General features: G+C 34.8%; 1 protein-coding gene across 2 annotated transcripts; it reads right to left on the bottom strand.

Moving 5' to 3' along the window:
* LOC109728539 (CDPK-related kinase 3-like) lies at positions 4990–14893 on the bottom strand. 2 transcript variants are annotated; one of them, XM_020258959.1, is made up of 11 exons: positions 14080–14845; positions 11993–12123; positions 11775–11816; positions 11584–11692; positions 11396–11474; positions 10026–10322; positions 9393–9502; positions 6384–6491; positions 6171–6233; positions 5582–5749; positions 4990–5345 (listed from the first exon to the last, which is right to left on the bottom strand). In XM_020258959.1, the coding sequence occupies exons 1-11, from the start codon at positions 14704–14706 to the stop codon at positions 5208–5210; spliced, it is 1872 nt and encodes a 623-aa protein (XP_020114548.1). In that variant the 5' UTR covers positions 14707–14845; the 3' UTR covers positions 4990–5207. The 2 variants fall into 2 exon arrangements, 1 of the variants encoding a protein (XP_020114548.1); XR_002220988.1 differs by lacking the exon at positions 4990–5345 and having other exon boundaries at positions 5673–5749; positions 6308–6491; positions 14080–14893.

Raw genomic sequence — 16752 nt, 5'->3', positions numbered from 1 at the left:
ACTTTTAAATTTTAAGTATTTAATTTTTAAAATTTAAATTCATCGTATTTAGAAATAAAACTATTTCTAAAATTTCTATAATTTAAATTAATGCGTAATTTGGGAAACACTAAAACATTTAAAGTAGATTCCTAAATTAATGCCTAATAATTTCATGAATTTGGTTAATCAATTAATTTTCTAAATTAGTACTAATTAATGCATAAAATTAGGACATCAATTAAAAGTTTCTTTAAATATTGTATTATTTAATTACCAAATTAACCTTGAATAAAATAATTCTTTTACCTGCTAAGTATTAAAGTTACATTTTTACCCTCTATTAATCAATGGTTAAGATCTTTTTTATTTTTTTAAAAAAAAAGTACCGAATCATTTCTCAAATAATTAAAAGAGGTTAAGGACATAATGCAACAATTAGTAGACTAGGGACTCAATTGAAAATTACTTAAAAGGTGAAGAACTAAATTGCAACAATAAGAAGTCTAGGGACTCAATTGAAAGATCTCCTATATGCTTTTCTTTTTTTATTTACCATATATATATATATATATTGAGAGAAAGGTAACATGATACTCGCTTCGTTTATATCATTTAGAAATAAACTTAGCTAAAAATATGACTCAATTAGGATTAGAACTTGGGTCTCGAGTACCAACCACCAAACAAGCACTTACAAAACAATTCAGGAGAATGAAACAAGTGATCAGCTTGAATACTATTTTTCAGGATCTCTGTACATCAACCAACTGTTCTAAAATCTCAAATTGATAGGAAACGGAACAAAAAATATTCTTAAAATTCATAGACAAAATGCTCACAAAATTTTGAATTTTAGGGGGCCCAACTTAATGATGGAAAAATGCTACTCTACTTGCCAACACCGACACTTCTCCTCAACAACAACAATAATAAAGATAAAAAATTATTAAAATAAAAATATATAGAACTTATATGAACTACGAACTATTTTAGTTTAACCACCTAACCTTTCGATATTTTGATTTTATTATATAACCCTTCAATTTGTTTGATGTCAGCCGGTCAGTGGTAATTTGACTTCAAAATTTAAAATAATTTAATTTAAATTTACGAAAATTGTATAAAATATGCTAATTAAACATATAAAAATAAATAATGTATTTAAATTTTAAAATTAGAGTATTGTTGACTAATTCAAATTAGACAAATTAAAAAAATAGATAGCAAAATTAAAATTTTAAAAACTAGATAATAAAATTAAAATGATTGAGAGCAAATTGTTTTATCTGTTAATGGGTTCCACCAGGACAAATAGTACACCAAGGAGCAGGCAATCTGTCCTTTTTGGTGGCCCAGAGTACTTTAAAATGACAGGCTGCAACTACCCAAGTTTAAAATTAAAAAAAAAAAGGAAAAAAAAAAAAGAAGAAAAGGACAAAAGGTTCTCCACACATTCCATGAAGCAGGGCAATTTGCCCATCCTTTTCTAGCCCTAGGAATAGGACATGCATGTTCTTCTACCACCTTCCACACACTCTTGCCACAATTCTTTGATTGGATGATGCAGTAGATTCCCTGTTCAGGGAAAAATATTAGTCCACAACCCACACATGGGAACTGGAACCCCACAATGGGGATGTTACATTTTGCCTAAGGCCGGCAGCATATGGTTAGGGAATAGGGATAGAAATAGTCACTTATCCTTTCTTTTATACTTAAATACTAATTTTTTATTCAAGAATAGTAGTTCTTGGTTATCTCCACCAACACCTTCATTTTCTATATAAAACTATCTAAAATTGTTCTTATTCCCGAAAACATCTTAATTTTCATCCAAACACTATTTTTTTTATCCCCATACTTGTATCTATCCTTATAATAGCTAGTTCTTACTTATACCTGAACCAAACGGTACCATATAAAGTATTAGTAATGTGGTGATAAAATAATATGCACCCACAACACCCTGCATTAAAGAAAATTTTTATATCAATATCCGCTTTTTCACATTTTCCTTCAGGTCATTCAAAAATCCACACTTTGCCTTCTTAAAAAATAAAAAATGCTCATTTTGACCCATGCCGTCAATGTCCTGTTAGGGTTCCATTTATATCCTATTTTTTATGCCCAAAATATTCTTGAAACCCTCCTCCTTCCTCATTATCGGCCGCACCGCCTCGCCCTCCGCCGCGCCGCCTCGCCCTCGCCCACCTCTCTGTTCATGCCCACATACACGCCCTCGCTTGCCTTCGCCGCCTCACCCTCGCTCTCGCCCACCTCTCCGTCCCCGCCGACTCGGAAGAAGATGAAAGATAATTTGATCAGTTTGTCACAACGTATCCTACTGTGAATATTTTTTATTTTTTATTTTAAGGGGATAAAGTGTAAATTTTTAAATGACAGGAGGAAAGTAAAAAAAATAGATATTGACATAAGAATTTTTTGTAATTTAGTTTTTTATTTTTAATAAAGTTTTCTTACTCTATAACATTAGAAAATGACAATGGGTATCCATCCAACAGCTGTTTCTCCAATGATGTCTCCTCAAAGCAATGATGATCTCAGCATTTTGGTAGTATAGAGGAAAAGAGGCTCCAAAGCATTTTGGACTTTTTTTTTTTTTTGTGTCTGAAACAGGCCACTGAAATTAGGCCTGAGTGATACTGCAACTAACCTCACAGATTGCCTAAAATGCTGATGAAATGCTTGTGTATAAATATATATATACACAACAATGAAGATTTAGATTGATTTATACACATATTCGAGGCGTTGTATGTTTCTGGCACATTAATAAAATGTAGGGTTAATTTCATACAGATTTCTGTAAATATAGTAAATGACAAATATATTCCAATAAAATTCAACTTTCATATGTTGTTTCTGCAAAAGTCTGAATGTTTTCAGATATGCCCCTCTGATATGTTACCATTAAAGAACCATTAAGAAATTGTTTATTTTTTCAATCTTGCCATCACAAATATGTCCCTCTAAAAATCATAACAGTACAATATCGAGAGGTAAAATTGTCAAAAGCTAACTAATGTTAAGTATTTAACCTATGGTTAACTAAATTTTTCTAACAGATTCTAATGGCAGGGATATATTTGAAAACATCATAACTTTTGTAGGGACAATATATGAAAGTTAAATTTTATAGAAATATATTTGTCATTCACTATATTTGTAGGAATCTGTATGAAATTAACTCTAAAATATATCGGGGACTTTTTGGAGAACACTCAAAAAACATTTTCTTAACTTTCAAATTTTTCTATTTGAGTTATGTCAATAAATTCAGTTAAAAAAATTTATTAAAATTAATAATTAAATCTAAAAAAATAGGTGAAATTTGAAGGTGGCCATAAATAATCAAAGCTCACCTAAAGTTGGGGTAAATTGCGTTGCTAGTCCCTGGAGTTTGAGTCAAGTTTAATTTTCACCCTCAAACTTTTGATTTTGATGTTCGGGACTCTAAATTTTAATAAGATTTAAATTTAGTTCCTTAACTTTCAAGCGTGTTTAGTTTGATTTTATCTTATAAAAATTATTGCTGGCATCTAGGTCATCTGTTTGTTTGTAAACCATAAATTTTTAAAATTTATCCTCAATCTCAATCTTAAATTTTCAATTTAGAGGTCCAATTTTTATATAAAGAAAGAAAATATCTAAAACTGAATAGATAGCATAGAAGCCTCCGTGTCACCAAGTTATTTTTGATGATGGAACATCCAAATTGATGGTCGGCTCCATCAACGTGATCTATACTATTAAAACTGTTTAGAAACTAATTTCCTAATTTTAAGTCGGAGGTATTGATCATGCTGTAAATAGTGAAAAGAATTTGGATTCTATACTATTAAACTTACAAATGCTTTGTATCAGCTATTCAAATTGTCAATTTTGATGTCTTTTGATCACTAGTCAAATGATGTCGAAATAATATAAAATTCGATTCATAAATACTTTCAATAACATAGATAATGTCTAATATAGCCGATCGTTGAATATCTCATTATCGAAAATGACTAAGTAGTACAGAAACCTCTGTGCTCCCAACAGTATTCTAGTCTATAATCTATATACACCAAAATAAAGCGCTTTTATAATTTTAGGGGGTAGTTCTAGAACCAGAATGAAAGTCGAAGTTTGGAGACCCACTTAATCATTTCTCCCAACACTGAGCAAAAATGCTGCTTTTGCTTTTGCTGTTATCGTGAGTTGTGGCCCTACATGTCATTCACAGAGTAGGGAACAATTGAGATTGTTATGGCTACATAAACCAATCTCTTCTTACCCAAATTTATTATGTGAAAGTTATAAAACGCAGGCTAAATTACACTTTGGGTCCTCAAACTATGAAGAGCATGACACTTTGGTTTTCAAACTTTAATCAGTTACAATTCAAAATACTTTCTTTATAAAGGAAGAAAGATTTTGATAATGAAGAAAGGAGTTCCGTTCGAGTGGGATAAAGCCTGCCAAAATCTGTTGAGAGCATAAAAGCAACTCTACGGAATCCACCTGTGTTGGCCGCACTGAGACCCTAGAAGAGCTTTCTGACTTGAACTTTCTAAATTATTACAATAAGTCTCGGAATCCAATTTAGTTGGGGAAATGTTAATAAATTATTAATGGAGAAAAGATGTGAAAGTATTGCGATTGATGATGCGATAATAATTAAGATACTCTATCCCTTCAACAATCAACAATTTGTCAATATTTAGCTAATTACATTAAGTTGTGGAACTTAGATTGCTATATTTCAAAAAGTTCGAATTAGAAATTACATCAAATAAAAGTTTGAGAACCAAAAGAGTAATTTATCCTAAAATTTATCATACTGATTACATAAGATAAGCGCACTTGGCCCTTCAAACCCTAACACTTAGCAAATTGTATTTACTTTTGTACCTTAATCCCTTCTCGGGGTGTCAAGCATACATATACTTTTGCTACTAGAAAAACCAGGATATGGAACACAACATCGCAGCGAAAAGAAAGAGGTAAAAGAACACAAAATATTATATTGCCCAACAAATCTTCATCTCCACTATGTCGAAGTCGTATATTTACAGGTAGTTTTATACATAAAGCTTCAAAAGCTTTCGTGACAACTTCAGCACAGAAAAAACAACGAGAAGTCGCAAAAGAAGAGGCCGATGAAAAATTTTGCAAGCACTGCTTTTCAACTGTTATGAACAGTCGCAGTAACAGATGACACTTCAGTTTTTTCTCGCGTTTGAGTAACGCATCGTGACGCCATGTATAAATTTCGTAAAGCCGAGAAAGTTTAGCTTGCCATCTGTTTTTCTGATCCACTCTTCTACGATCGAATGAGCCGATGGAGCAAGATTCAGTTCCTACAAAAAGCACTCAGTTACTTCCCAACAGCAAAAGTGTTGCGCGGTTTTCAAATTGAAGTACGCAAACCAAAAAAACAATGCAGTTTAAGAGAGTAATATATAAATCTACAGGTTTAGATAATTCAGGGGAGCAAAGTGAAGAACACAATATTTATAGGGGCATGGGGGGCAATTTAGCTGAACGATAAGTTAAATGTGCATTTATTAGTAAAATGATAAATTATTTGAAGTACCTGTGTCAGTTCTTCAACTGATATAACTCGATTCCCCTCTTGTTCGAAGTGCTCGAAAGCTGTGTTCGCCATCTCTTCCCACCTTTCCAAAGCCTCGAGCTGATAAGGGCTTATTGCCGCAGCGCAGAACTCTTCAAAATCTAGCCGTCGATAAGTGAGCGGTTCCAACTGATACACATAATAGTAAGTGCATATGTGAGGTTGTCACCAAAGACTACAGGTAGTGTGAAGAAATATGCAATATAAAACAGGAATTCAGGGGTGAGTAGCACAGACATCTATGAGTGGCATAAAAGATATAACTGCAAAAATAGATTATCGATGAGCAGCCAAAAGAAAAAGGAAAGGAGAAGCTTATCTATCCCAATTCACAAACAACATTGATTGTGGATCAAGTTAAATACCAATATGTAATCTTGCCACAGAAAAATATATGTTAAACACCACCATAAATTCTTGACGTGAATTGTGCAATTCAAGAAGACAACTTTTACAGCCAATTAGACCCAAAACAAAAAAAAAAAAGGACAAAAAAGGCCGCACCGACGAACTTAATTTACGCTTAATATAATAAAAAAAAAAATCATACTGCATTCAGAATGTCGAGAACCCTGGATGCCTTCATTGCTTGAGTATAATTTCGCACAAGTGCCTACATGACAACAATGAGCAAACCATGTAAATACAAGAATATCATGCATACATAAGCATGACAAAAACACGTACATTAACTTGCATAAAGATTCTCCTTTACTGTATTTCAACCCGATACATTAAGGAAATGGAACGGCAAACAACTAACCATCCGAAAGTTTTCAAGGGATATAAGTCCATTCTTATTCGGTTCTAGCAGCTCAAACTGTGACCGAAGATACAAAAGTTCATCCTCTGACAGAGCTTTAGACAGGGCCTGTAACAAGACAGTAACAAAAGCTCAATAGGACATACAGATACAGTGGAACTACATAAACTCCATAGTACATGAGTTGATAATTTGAACCAGTGTATTTGCTTTGAATTCCAGGTCTATTTTGAATGATTACAAACTTAAGAAGATAAGGCCTTAGTTTAAGAAACAAAAGGTACCATCAATAAGGACAACAATCACACTTGGAATCCTATCCTGCCACTTTCACTTTAATTCACTACTATCCGATAGGACCACATGCACACTTGAAACCTGGATCGAGTCCCCACATTGCACTATCCATTCTACCCTAATCTCTTTTGCAGTCTACTTTGCAGGGAGCCAGTTCCTTCTTACTTTCAAAATATTTTTTGGTTTTACTCATTCAGAATCTCAAACACAAGTTCTTAACCAGAAACAACACAAGACCAAAAAAAAAAAATGATATCTGCATATTCAAACAAAAGAGTGGATAACAGTCATCAAGGAGGCTTGGTCAACTAGTACAGCTTCTTTTCTCGTAAATATAATGGCTTTTCCAAGATATAGACAATATTAATTGGTACGCTATTTAATTTCTTTAGGTAAAAACGTATAGAACTTATCTGAACTAAGGCCATTTTGATTTGGCTGCCCAATCTTTTAAATTTTGATTTTACTACCAAACATTTCAATTTGTATGATTTAAGTTAGTCAACGGCAATTTGTCTTCAAAATTTGAATATGTAGCTTATCTTTACTGGTTTAATTAATATACTTCATTCATTTCTTGCAACGATAAATTCATTAAAGTAATTATCTTAAATTTTAAAGTCAAAGTAATTGACTTGACTCAAATCAAACAAATTGAAAAGTTGGATAGTAAAATCGAAATTTTGAAAGGTTAGGTATTCAAAATGGTCCATAGTTCACTTAAGTTATATACGTTTTTACCATTTCTTTATTTGAGTTGTATATGTTAATTTAACTAATCAAGATTCACAATAATAGAATAAAAATAGTTATTTCACACATTTTTTTTTAATGTAATGAGGACTTTCTGTATCCATGTAGTACCAATTTGAGTTTTTCAAGTAAACAATCTCTTCTTTCTTGTGTCATTTTGCTTTTGGTAGGAAAGATGTCCAGAATGATGACTTACAGAAAGCCAACACTGTGCCTCAAACCAAAATCCATAAGGTTATCTTTTTTCTATAACAGCTCCTGAGATCAGATATTTTTCTAAGCGTAGACTATTATTGCTTGTAGTTCCTTTCCATCTGACCATGAAAGCACACATTAGACACCACAAGATATTAAAGGAAAATGATGTTTCCCTTCTACACAGAGGTGAATGCTTTTAATATGAATATATAGCATTAGAAAATATAAAGGCTGAGGGTATATATCGTTTTCAATATAAGCAATATAAATACAAAAGAGATAAATTTAGGACCCTCACAAATTCAGGTAGAAGGTCTCGGTCAGTTTTAAGTTGTCATGACCCTAGTTAGTAAATTCGCGAATTATTCGCGAATTATTGAAAATCCAAATTAAACGGTCCGTTTACGAATTTTTCCCAAAGAAAGTGAATTATTCGCGAATTTGGGCAAGTCGAATTATTCGCGAATTATTCGCGAATTATTGCCGAATTATTGAAAATATGAATAAAAACTTATAATTTTTATTTTTAAATACAAATTATCTTATATTTTATATCTTATATTTTATATTTTATATCGAATCCGTTTTTTAAGCCGAATTTTTCAACAAATTTAAAAATTAGAAAACGAATTTTATGCGTATAATATCTGTACCGATTTTTTGCCAAATCCGAATTAACTATGGTCATGGCCCCCTCAATATCTTCTTCTATGCACTACTGTGACTTAACCAGTTCATCAATCGGTATCAATGTAAAGTGAAGTCTAAATTTGCAGGTTCCCCAACCTAATCCATATTGTATTCAGGACCTGTTTGACCCAGCAGTGTGGCCTGCAATATGCTCATGAAACCACATCCCAACAGGTGCAACTACCTTAATGTTGTTAGCTCACTTCACCAACTTATCAAGCAGGAAGAATTGGCAGTGTCAGATTAATTTAAGTTATATTTACTGAAATGGTGACTCGTATAAGTAAACAAACTTAAAACAGAACTTCCAGCACACATACTATTATCTGAATGAGGTTTTGTTTATAAGGAATCTACGAAAGGCTAAGGAAAGAGAAAGAAGAAAGAGAAAGAGGGGAGGAAGATGGCCTGTAGCCCAAACAAAAGTTCAACTAATCACTTGATTGAAGACATGACGCACTCTGGTTCAGTACATTAAATGTCCCTTTACAAGTTGTACTATAAGGTTCCATTCTTATCTAGAACTAACTTTCAAAAAAATTCTTATCTACAACTCCCCTTAGTACATTATGCAATGATTAAGCCTCTTATTTGGACGGCATTTTAATTTGGATAAGATTCTTGAAAGCACTAACTTTACAACCCAGGAAAACCTCATTTGGTTGGAAGCATTCACCAAAACAAAGTATCTGAAGTAGCTAAATGTCAAAGTGAGCAAATAATAGGTTAACCTCATTCAACTTATTAACCAAGAGATATGGTGAAAATTCATCTAAATATCCAAAAATAGGAAATACAAATGTGAAGTAATAATAGCCAATAATGTTAGAAATTGCTGCAAATTTACCTAATGTGAATGCAGTAACTAGACAGAATTACTAACTTGATCCCAACAAAAAAACAGACCGTGAATTAATACCCACTAACAAGATGCAATAACTAACAAACTTACTATTTATAGGGGTAGTGCAAACAATTTAGTTGAGACATCACTGTGATAAGCTAACCGACATGAAATATGGAATGCCAACCACCAACTAAACCAGTTCTTTATTTTCTTTTCATACATACCCTTAATGCAGCACGTTTGAGAGGAGTGGCAACTAGGTATTGTTTGATTAACTTATACACTAGCATGTCCAGAGGGATTTGTCGTTGTTCCTCTCGTAACCAAGGATGAGCTGCCACCACAAAAGCACAAATTAAATTTTCCACATATAGTATGATGGGAAGATGTAAAAGCAAGGATATGAAAGATCTAGCAGTTGGAAAAAGTTTTAGCTACAAATATAGTCCCTGTAGTTTGGCCTCTTCAATTTCATCTGCATAGTTTCAATTATAAGATTTTACTCCCTAAAGTCAGTTATGCATAAAGATTAATTTCTTCTATAATTTTGCTACCTGAAAAATGCACCACATAGGCAGTCCATTAGACTTCGCTTAGTTGAGATAAAAATTTTCACAATTGAAATTCGGTGAAACCTAAACAGGAACTTGTGGATAATATCGAAATGGGAGTCAAGCTTCAGGAGCGTATTGTTGTAGTTGAAATTTTGAGGACAAAATTGAGGTTTGGATCAAAATTTGGGGACCAAAAGTTTGTAATTATTAAAAAAATGAACAGCATGAGCTAATTAAACAGTTATTAAAAGAAACGATACAAAACTAACCATCAAAGAACAGTAAATGTGACAGAAAATTTACCAAGAGCCTGAGCAGCAGTCATTCTTTTTCTGTAATCCTTGTTCAAAAGCCTCTTTACAAAATCTTTAGCTTCTGCTGAAACAGAAGGCCATGGAGAATCATCATAGTTTGGATCGGCTCTCAACACAGAACGGAAGACTCCCGATTCTGTCCGAGCCCAGAAAGGCCTGCTACCACATAATAAGATATATGTAATGACCCCAATACTCCAAATATCTGCTTCCATACTATATGATCTGTGAAGAACCTCAGGGGCAACATAGTATGCACTTCCTACGATGTCATTAAGTCTTTCATCTGCAGAGCCAAATTGAGGGAAACACCTTGTTAGACTTTGACCATGACACCGGCAGCATAGAGTAAAACAGAACAATGGTAGTTGAGTAAAATTGATGTAGATAGACTATTTTACTGAAAGATTTACTATAATTAGACAATTTAAATGATCGATAGATCAATCAAATTTGGCCCTCTACATTAGTAGTAAGTTAACTATCTAAAGCTAAGCATCTTGCAGAGCCATTCAAATCGAACTGCAATGTTTGAGCGCGAGATTGGTTTCAGACCCTAGTTTCAAATCAGCACCAGCCGCAACCAACACAGTTTGGTTTCAGTTTTGGATTTTCACCCAACATTCAAAACTGTGCTTCTAAATTCTGCTTTCAGTTTGCATAAACATAAATGGGCAGTTAAAATTTTCTAATTCAATGCAAGTATAATTACTCTTTCGAAGAACACTTTTAGATGATGTTATGTAGAAAAGATCATTCTATATTTATGTACATTATTGGATGATTTGTATATCGATACCTTTGAGAGGCGGAGCTTTAGGTTAGCAAACCAATACACTGATCTAAAACCAGATATCTTCTTTTGTACATTATTATCTCCCTAGCAGGATGCCTTAAAATCTAGTCCAAACAATTTGACAATTAAACCAGACAACAAATTTGAAATGACTTTTTCAATATGGTTATGCAGCATGAAAAGGGGTAGGTATTTTGTGTTAAAGAAACAAAGTAACCTTGTAGGAACTTCTTCTAGGAACTTGCTCGAATCTTTATTAGGAGAAAGAAGAGGATCGAGACATGGATACTAATCAGACACCACTCAATATTACGATATGATATATTTGCAGTTTAATTGTTCAACTTTTTCGCAAGGTTCCCTGCATTTCTTCACCCCTAAAAGTCTATAATGATGCAGGAAGTAAACTATAATGATGCAGCAGTCAAATTACAGTAAAATTTCACAAAAAGCTAACGAGAAAAAATATTGCACTATTTTGATTCTTTAATTCACAGTGGAAATTAGCAAGAAACATTAGCAAGCAAAGTATATCGGCAGATGAAACTTGAGACCGCTCTTACCAGGTTTAATAAAATCAGAAAGACCAAAGTCGATTAACTTCATGGTAGCATTTTCATCTTTTGAGGTGAAGAGAAAATTCTGACACACTCAAGGACAGGAATGTCAGAAAAAGTACAGATTTGATAAATTGAAAACAAAATATAAACTTACAATAGAAATACAGGAATAGCAAGTAAATAGAGTAGACCTCTGGTTTTAGATCGCGATGCACAACTCCTTGAAGATGACAAAAGGCAACAACACTCAATATCTGAATCACAGTTGCTTTTGCATCTTCTTCATTGTACCGTCCACCCCTGCCAAAGTGCAGGAAAGAAAAGGTTAGCGGATGTAGACAAAACATGCAACAAGTAGCAACAGCATATTTATTAAGGATACCTGGCTAAAATTCTGTCTAATAACTCTCCACCTTCACATAATCTGAGAAAGAAAAGCAAAAATCAGCATAAGATTGTGACAAAGATATAGTATATACAGGAACTACCAAGCAAATAATCAGTATATTGCTATAGGCTGCAACATACAAAAGCTCTGTCTACACCTTACAAAATTAAGAGTGGTAACAAGTATATCATAGATTGAAAGAAATGACATACTCCATGACTATGTAGACATTCAGATCATCCTCACAAGCATCATAAAACTTGACAAGATGTTTGTGTCCAGACAAAGCTTTCAGGATTTTCACCTCCCTACGAACATCTTCGATAGAAATTGCTGTGGTCATCTGTAAAATAATTGCCAATAAAGTATAAATAATCACAGCAAAGTAAATGTACATAGGCATAACTTGCATAAGTAAATGTACATAGGCATAACTTGCATGTGCAAACTCTCTAATTTTGAAAAGGTAGTTCAAGACAAGAAATCAACTAATCTGTACCAATGAAAAAGTGAGCAGCGTGTTAACTTTGTTGTAGTGTCACATTTTAATTCAGTTCTTCAACCCTGAGGTAAAGGAATTTTCACACAAACACCCGGCACTATGAGAGAGTAGGTCCTAAAATCCTTGCTAATCAATGTGTGCCCTTGGTCAAATAGACAAACAACTCCTGCAGCAGCTCTGGTGATACACCTCATATTCTTACTATTGTTTTTTGCTTAATTTTCTAATAATGTATGAAGTACAATGTAAGTTATCTGCAAAATGAAAGGAGTTTAACAGTTCCAACCGCTAACCATCCATTTAGTGAAATGGGTGATAAATCACACAGTTTTCAAACAACAGAAAATAAAGCCAGTCAAATAAAGTAAGGTTACATTAGCTAACTTCCTGCAAACTTTGATAAAATGATCAGCTAATAGCATATAGACTCAGATGTATAGATCGTATGACCCAGTAAGCAGCAGGAAGCTATTGTTTTGAACTCACAATTGACCTCATACATTCTAATATAGGTGCATATGAAGAGGTAATCAACTTCTTTTTCTCTAGTTTCCCAACAACAAAATAAGAAAAACTGCTTTAATACAGTGCATCTGAACTATTGTTTACAGCGTACTGAATATAACTAAGTAGAAGTCCAAAATACCACTCCGAATAAAAAGGTGCCACTGGATAACCTGCAATAAAGTTATGGCTGTAACATGAAGATGGTCCAGATTGACACCATAAGTGAAGGCACCATTTAGAGACATGTAAATGCATGACGTGTATGTAAATACATCCATTAGTCCGTACCCACGGAGATAGTCACTATGTACGTACATACATATATACATGCACAAAATATATGTATATTTATTGCGTATGTATATATGTAAACATATATATGTGTGTTAATTTTGTACAATGTCTGTGTACACTAGAAACCACGCATGGATGCATCATCATGCACACATGCACTCATATTTGCATGCATGGGCCCACAGCATGCACGCACACATACAAACGTGCAGTCCTACTCATACAAGCACCTTAGTACATGTGTGGGCCAACAGTGTTTCCTACACAGCACACACATGGGAAAGCACATGCATGCGGGCACAGACATACGGTTCAAAGTAATTTGTCGGACCACTCTACACTACTAAACATATCTAGAAAATTAATCTAACAATTGGAGACCCATTCATCAAGCCATCACAAAAGGTAAAGGCAGGCACTACAGATAAATTAGGAGTCTATAAGAACAGAAAGTTCAAATCCTTTTAATGTTGCAGAAATCTTTCAGACTTGCCTACAGCTTTTGAACTTCCTGTCATGCAGTTATGCAATTTGTTATTGTGATTACTAATTGAGATTCATTGGTCCCTGAAAAGATATCAGGAATGAACAAGTTAGTTGGTTCCACAACAACCAACAAGATAAATTACAAACTTCGTCCGAGACTTTCTGATAAGATGCTAAATATTATAACATGGCCACGTCGCAGCTAACATAAGAATGGATATAAGACAAATCTTACCGACCATTTATTTCTCTACCACTTCTTGAGAACAGCTACCATCTAGAATTCCTCTGCAACAATACGAAGAAACAACTTCCTAATACTTAAAATAAGACCACATTTTCGCCCACGAGTCAACGCAAGATCATAGCTCTAACAAATTGAATCGATTTTGACAATGCTATAGTTCAGGAACAGAGAGAGAAACACACAGATAACCAAAGACAATGATCGAGAACACAATTTGAAATGCAAAGTGGGTAAAAATTCCAATTTTGGACATACCACCGCACCTTAGCTTTGGGTATGATCTTCACGGCCACAATTTGGCCCTTCGTCTCCCCGTTCTTCACCACTGCGACGCACGTGCGCCCGAAGTGCCCCTTCCCCACCAGGTCCCCTATCTCGTACTTCGCCGCGAAGCCCCTCCCGAACCCGAAGTTCTTATCCAGCGCCTCCTCCGCCTCCGTCGCCGCCGCGGCCGTAGCCGCCGCGGCCGCGGACGCCGCCGCCGCGGCCGCCGACGCCGCCGCCGGGCCCGCGTCCTCGGGGATCGGCCCCTCCGCGGGCTTCACCGCGCCGAGCCGCTTGGCGAGCGTCGCCCTGATGTGCTTCGCCGGCGACGGCGGCGGGAAAGGCCGCCGGAAGAGCCGCCGCGGTGTCGACCTCGCCGGCGACGGCGACAAGCCCGCGGGGAGGGGGCTTGCCGAGCCCTCGGGGAGGGGGCTTGCCGAGCCCGCGGGGAGCGGGCTTGCGGAGCCTTCGGGGTGGGGGCTGGGCCATGTGGCGGAGGACGAGTGGTGACCCGGGGCACCTCCACCTCCTCCTCCGCCGCGGCCGCAGCCGCCGACGATTCTATGCTTCCGCTTCGCGGTGGCGCCGCCGCCGATTGCGACGTTCTTGCCGTAGCACTGACCCATTAGATATCTCCTCTCTCTGTATCTCTCCTACTAGGGTTAGGGTTAGGGCATCTCGTCGCGAGAACAACACGGCATTGGGAAAACGAGAAGAGGAGGAGACGAAGCGGGAGGAGGAGGAGGAAGAGGAGGAGGTCTCGGGGGACGTTCGTCTTGTAATCGGGACGGAGAAGGGAGGAGACCGCAAATACAAGTATATGGAGGGCTTATTTGCGAAAAAAAAAACCGTTTACAAGTCAGCGAAAAGCAGGGATTTGTTTTGCGAGAAATTATTACCTGCACCGGGTGTATATATATATATATATATATATATATATATAAAATGTGGTTAATGCGTCATTTAGCGTTGTTTTCTTTTTTTTATAAAGGTAATTTAATTAATTAGACGCATTATGGTCGAGTGACGATGGATAACGATTTAAAAAAATAAAGAAAAAAATATTACTTCAAAATTTTATATTTTACTACTAAACAAACACCTTCCATGCAAAAATTACAAGCTGTCTATAGTATATTCCTAGACTTTTTTATCTAAAAATTCTACTAAAAAAGATAATAAAAAAAACAAATGCGATACTAAACAAAAATTAAATGTATGATTTTAGATATATGGGACTTTAAAATATCATAGAATATATATACAATAAACTAGATTTTGATTATTTTTTTTAGAGATGTACCAAACTTACTCAGTTTGTTCATTTTCTTTAGAAATAAACTCGACTAGATATATGAAGCAATTGTGCTTCTAACTTGAGATTCTGGATATTAGGTAAATGGTTTTTTCGTTTCTTGAAAAAGTATGAAAAAATTTTCGAAAAAAAATATTCTACAAAATACCTCCTTTTCATGTATTCATCCATTTGGTTCCAAAAAAACTAACTTTTTAAAGAAGTTTCTTTCCAAATTTTATGAAAAACTAGCATTTTTATTTCGCTAAAAAAATCGAAAAAGCAAAACACTGATTTGCCATAAAATTTGAAAAAAAAAAATTCAAACAGCTAACTTTTTTTGAAACCAAATGGACAGAAAACTAAAAAAATAGATTTTTAAAAAAAATTTAAAAATTTATTTTTCATGCTTTTCGAGAAACCAAACACCCTCTAATTGCACTAGGTAGAGTCGATAATTAAATTTTAGAAAAACTTCAAATATCACCTACGTGGTTTCATATTTTCTCACTTTAGTATTCTGTGATTTAAAATGTATCAATTTAGTGCCTTGTGGTTTTATTTTTATTTTTTTATTATCAATTCTACTAATTTTTTTGTTAAATAAGCGACAAAGTTAAAACTAAAGTCCACTAAAGTGAATATTAGATAAATCTAGATGAGGTATCTGAAGTTTTTTTGTATATAATTCAAAAAAATATTAAAAGATAAACTGACGAAAAGATAAAAATAAAATCACGAAACACTAATTTGATACAGTTTAAACCAGTCTACTAAATTGAGAAAGTGTGAAACCACTGGTATTTGAAATTTACCCTTTAATTTTTTATTTGGAGGCGAACGGTGTATGAGATGTGTTTGCACGCCCGGTGCAGAGAATAATGTGTACTGTTCTGGGGCTCTCGAATAAAATGGTCAGAGATTTGATTTTTGTTCCATTGGGATAATCGCGTGTGGCGGTGCAAAATACCATATAGCATTTCTACCCATTCATAATGTGCCACGTGGATCCCCTTGTCAAAATACTCAACGTGGCGGCGTGTGATTGGAGACAACTGTGTGGAGAGTTAAGATCCTGATAGGTGATTGGAGAGAGACTTACGAGCGTGTCGTGGAGTGGATCTATTCATCAAAACTTAAAAAAAGAAAAAAAAAAACTGAAAATAGCTCCATTTTTATAAGAGGAAATGATTCGCACCAACCAAAATGTCCCCCAATCGCCAAAACGCAGTAAAAGGCGCCGTTTGGTTTGATGAAATTATGAATACAGTATAGTTAGAGATACATAAAATTAAAAATACAGCAGTTGCAACTTCATGTATCCTATTTAGTTTGACGTAGTAGAAAGCACTGCAATTAAAAATAATTTGTTTGACTT

Source organism: Ananas comosus, linkage group 24, assembly GCF_001540865.1.
Source record: "Ananas comosus cultivar F153 linkage group 24, ASM154086v1, whole genome shotgun sequence".
Taxonomy (NCBI): domain Eukaryota; kingdom Viridiplantae; phylum Streptophyta; class Magnoliopsida; order Poales; family Bromeliaceae; genus Ananas; species Ananas comosus.
The sequence above is the reverse complement of the archived record's forward strand: the minus strand, read 5'-3'. Positions and strand labels throughout refer to the sequence as shown.

Bases quoted from the DNA above. Each gene is read 5' to 3' on its own strand.
- LOC109728539 (XM_020258959.1), bottom strand. From the start codon at position 14,706: ATGGGTCAGTGCTACGGCAAGAACGTCGCAATCGGCGGCGGCGCCACC. The intron at 6,492-9,392 runs GTATGTATGAAA...GTCTTGTTACAG, and splicing joins TCAAACGTGCTGCATTAAGG to GCCCTGTCTAAAGCTCTGTC. The intron at 5,346-5,581 runs GTACTTCAAATA...TGCTTTTTGTAG, and splicing joins CAGTTGAAGAACTGACACAG to GAACTGAATCTTGCTCCATC.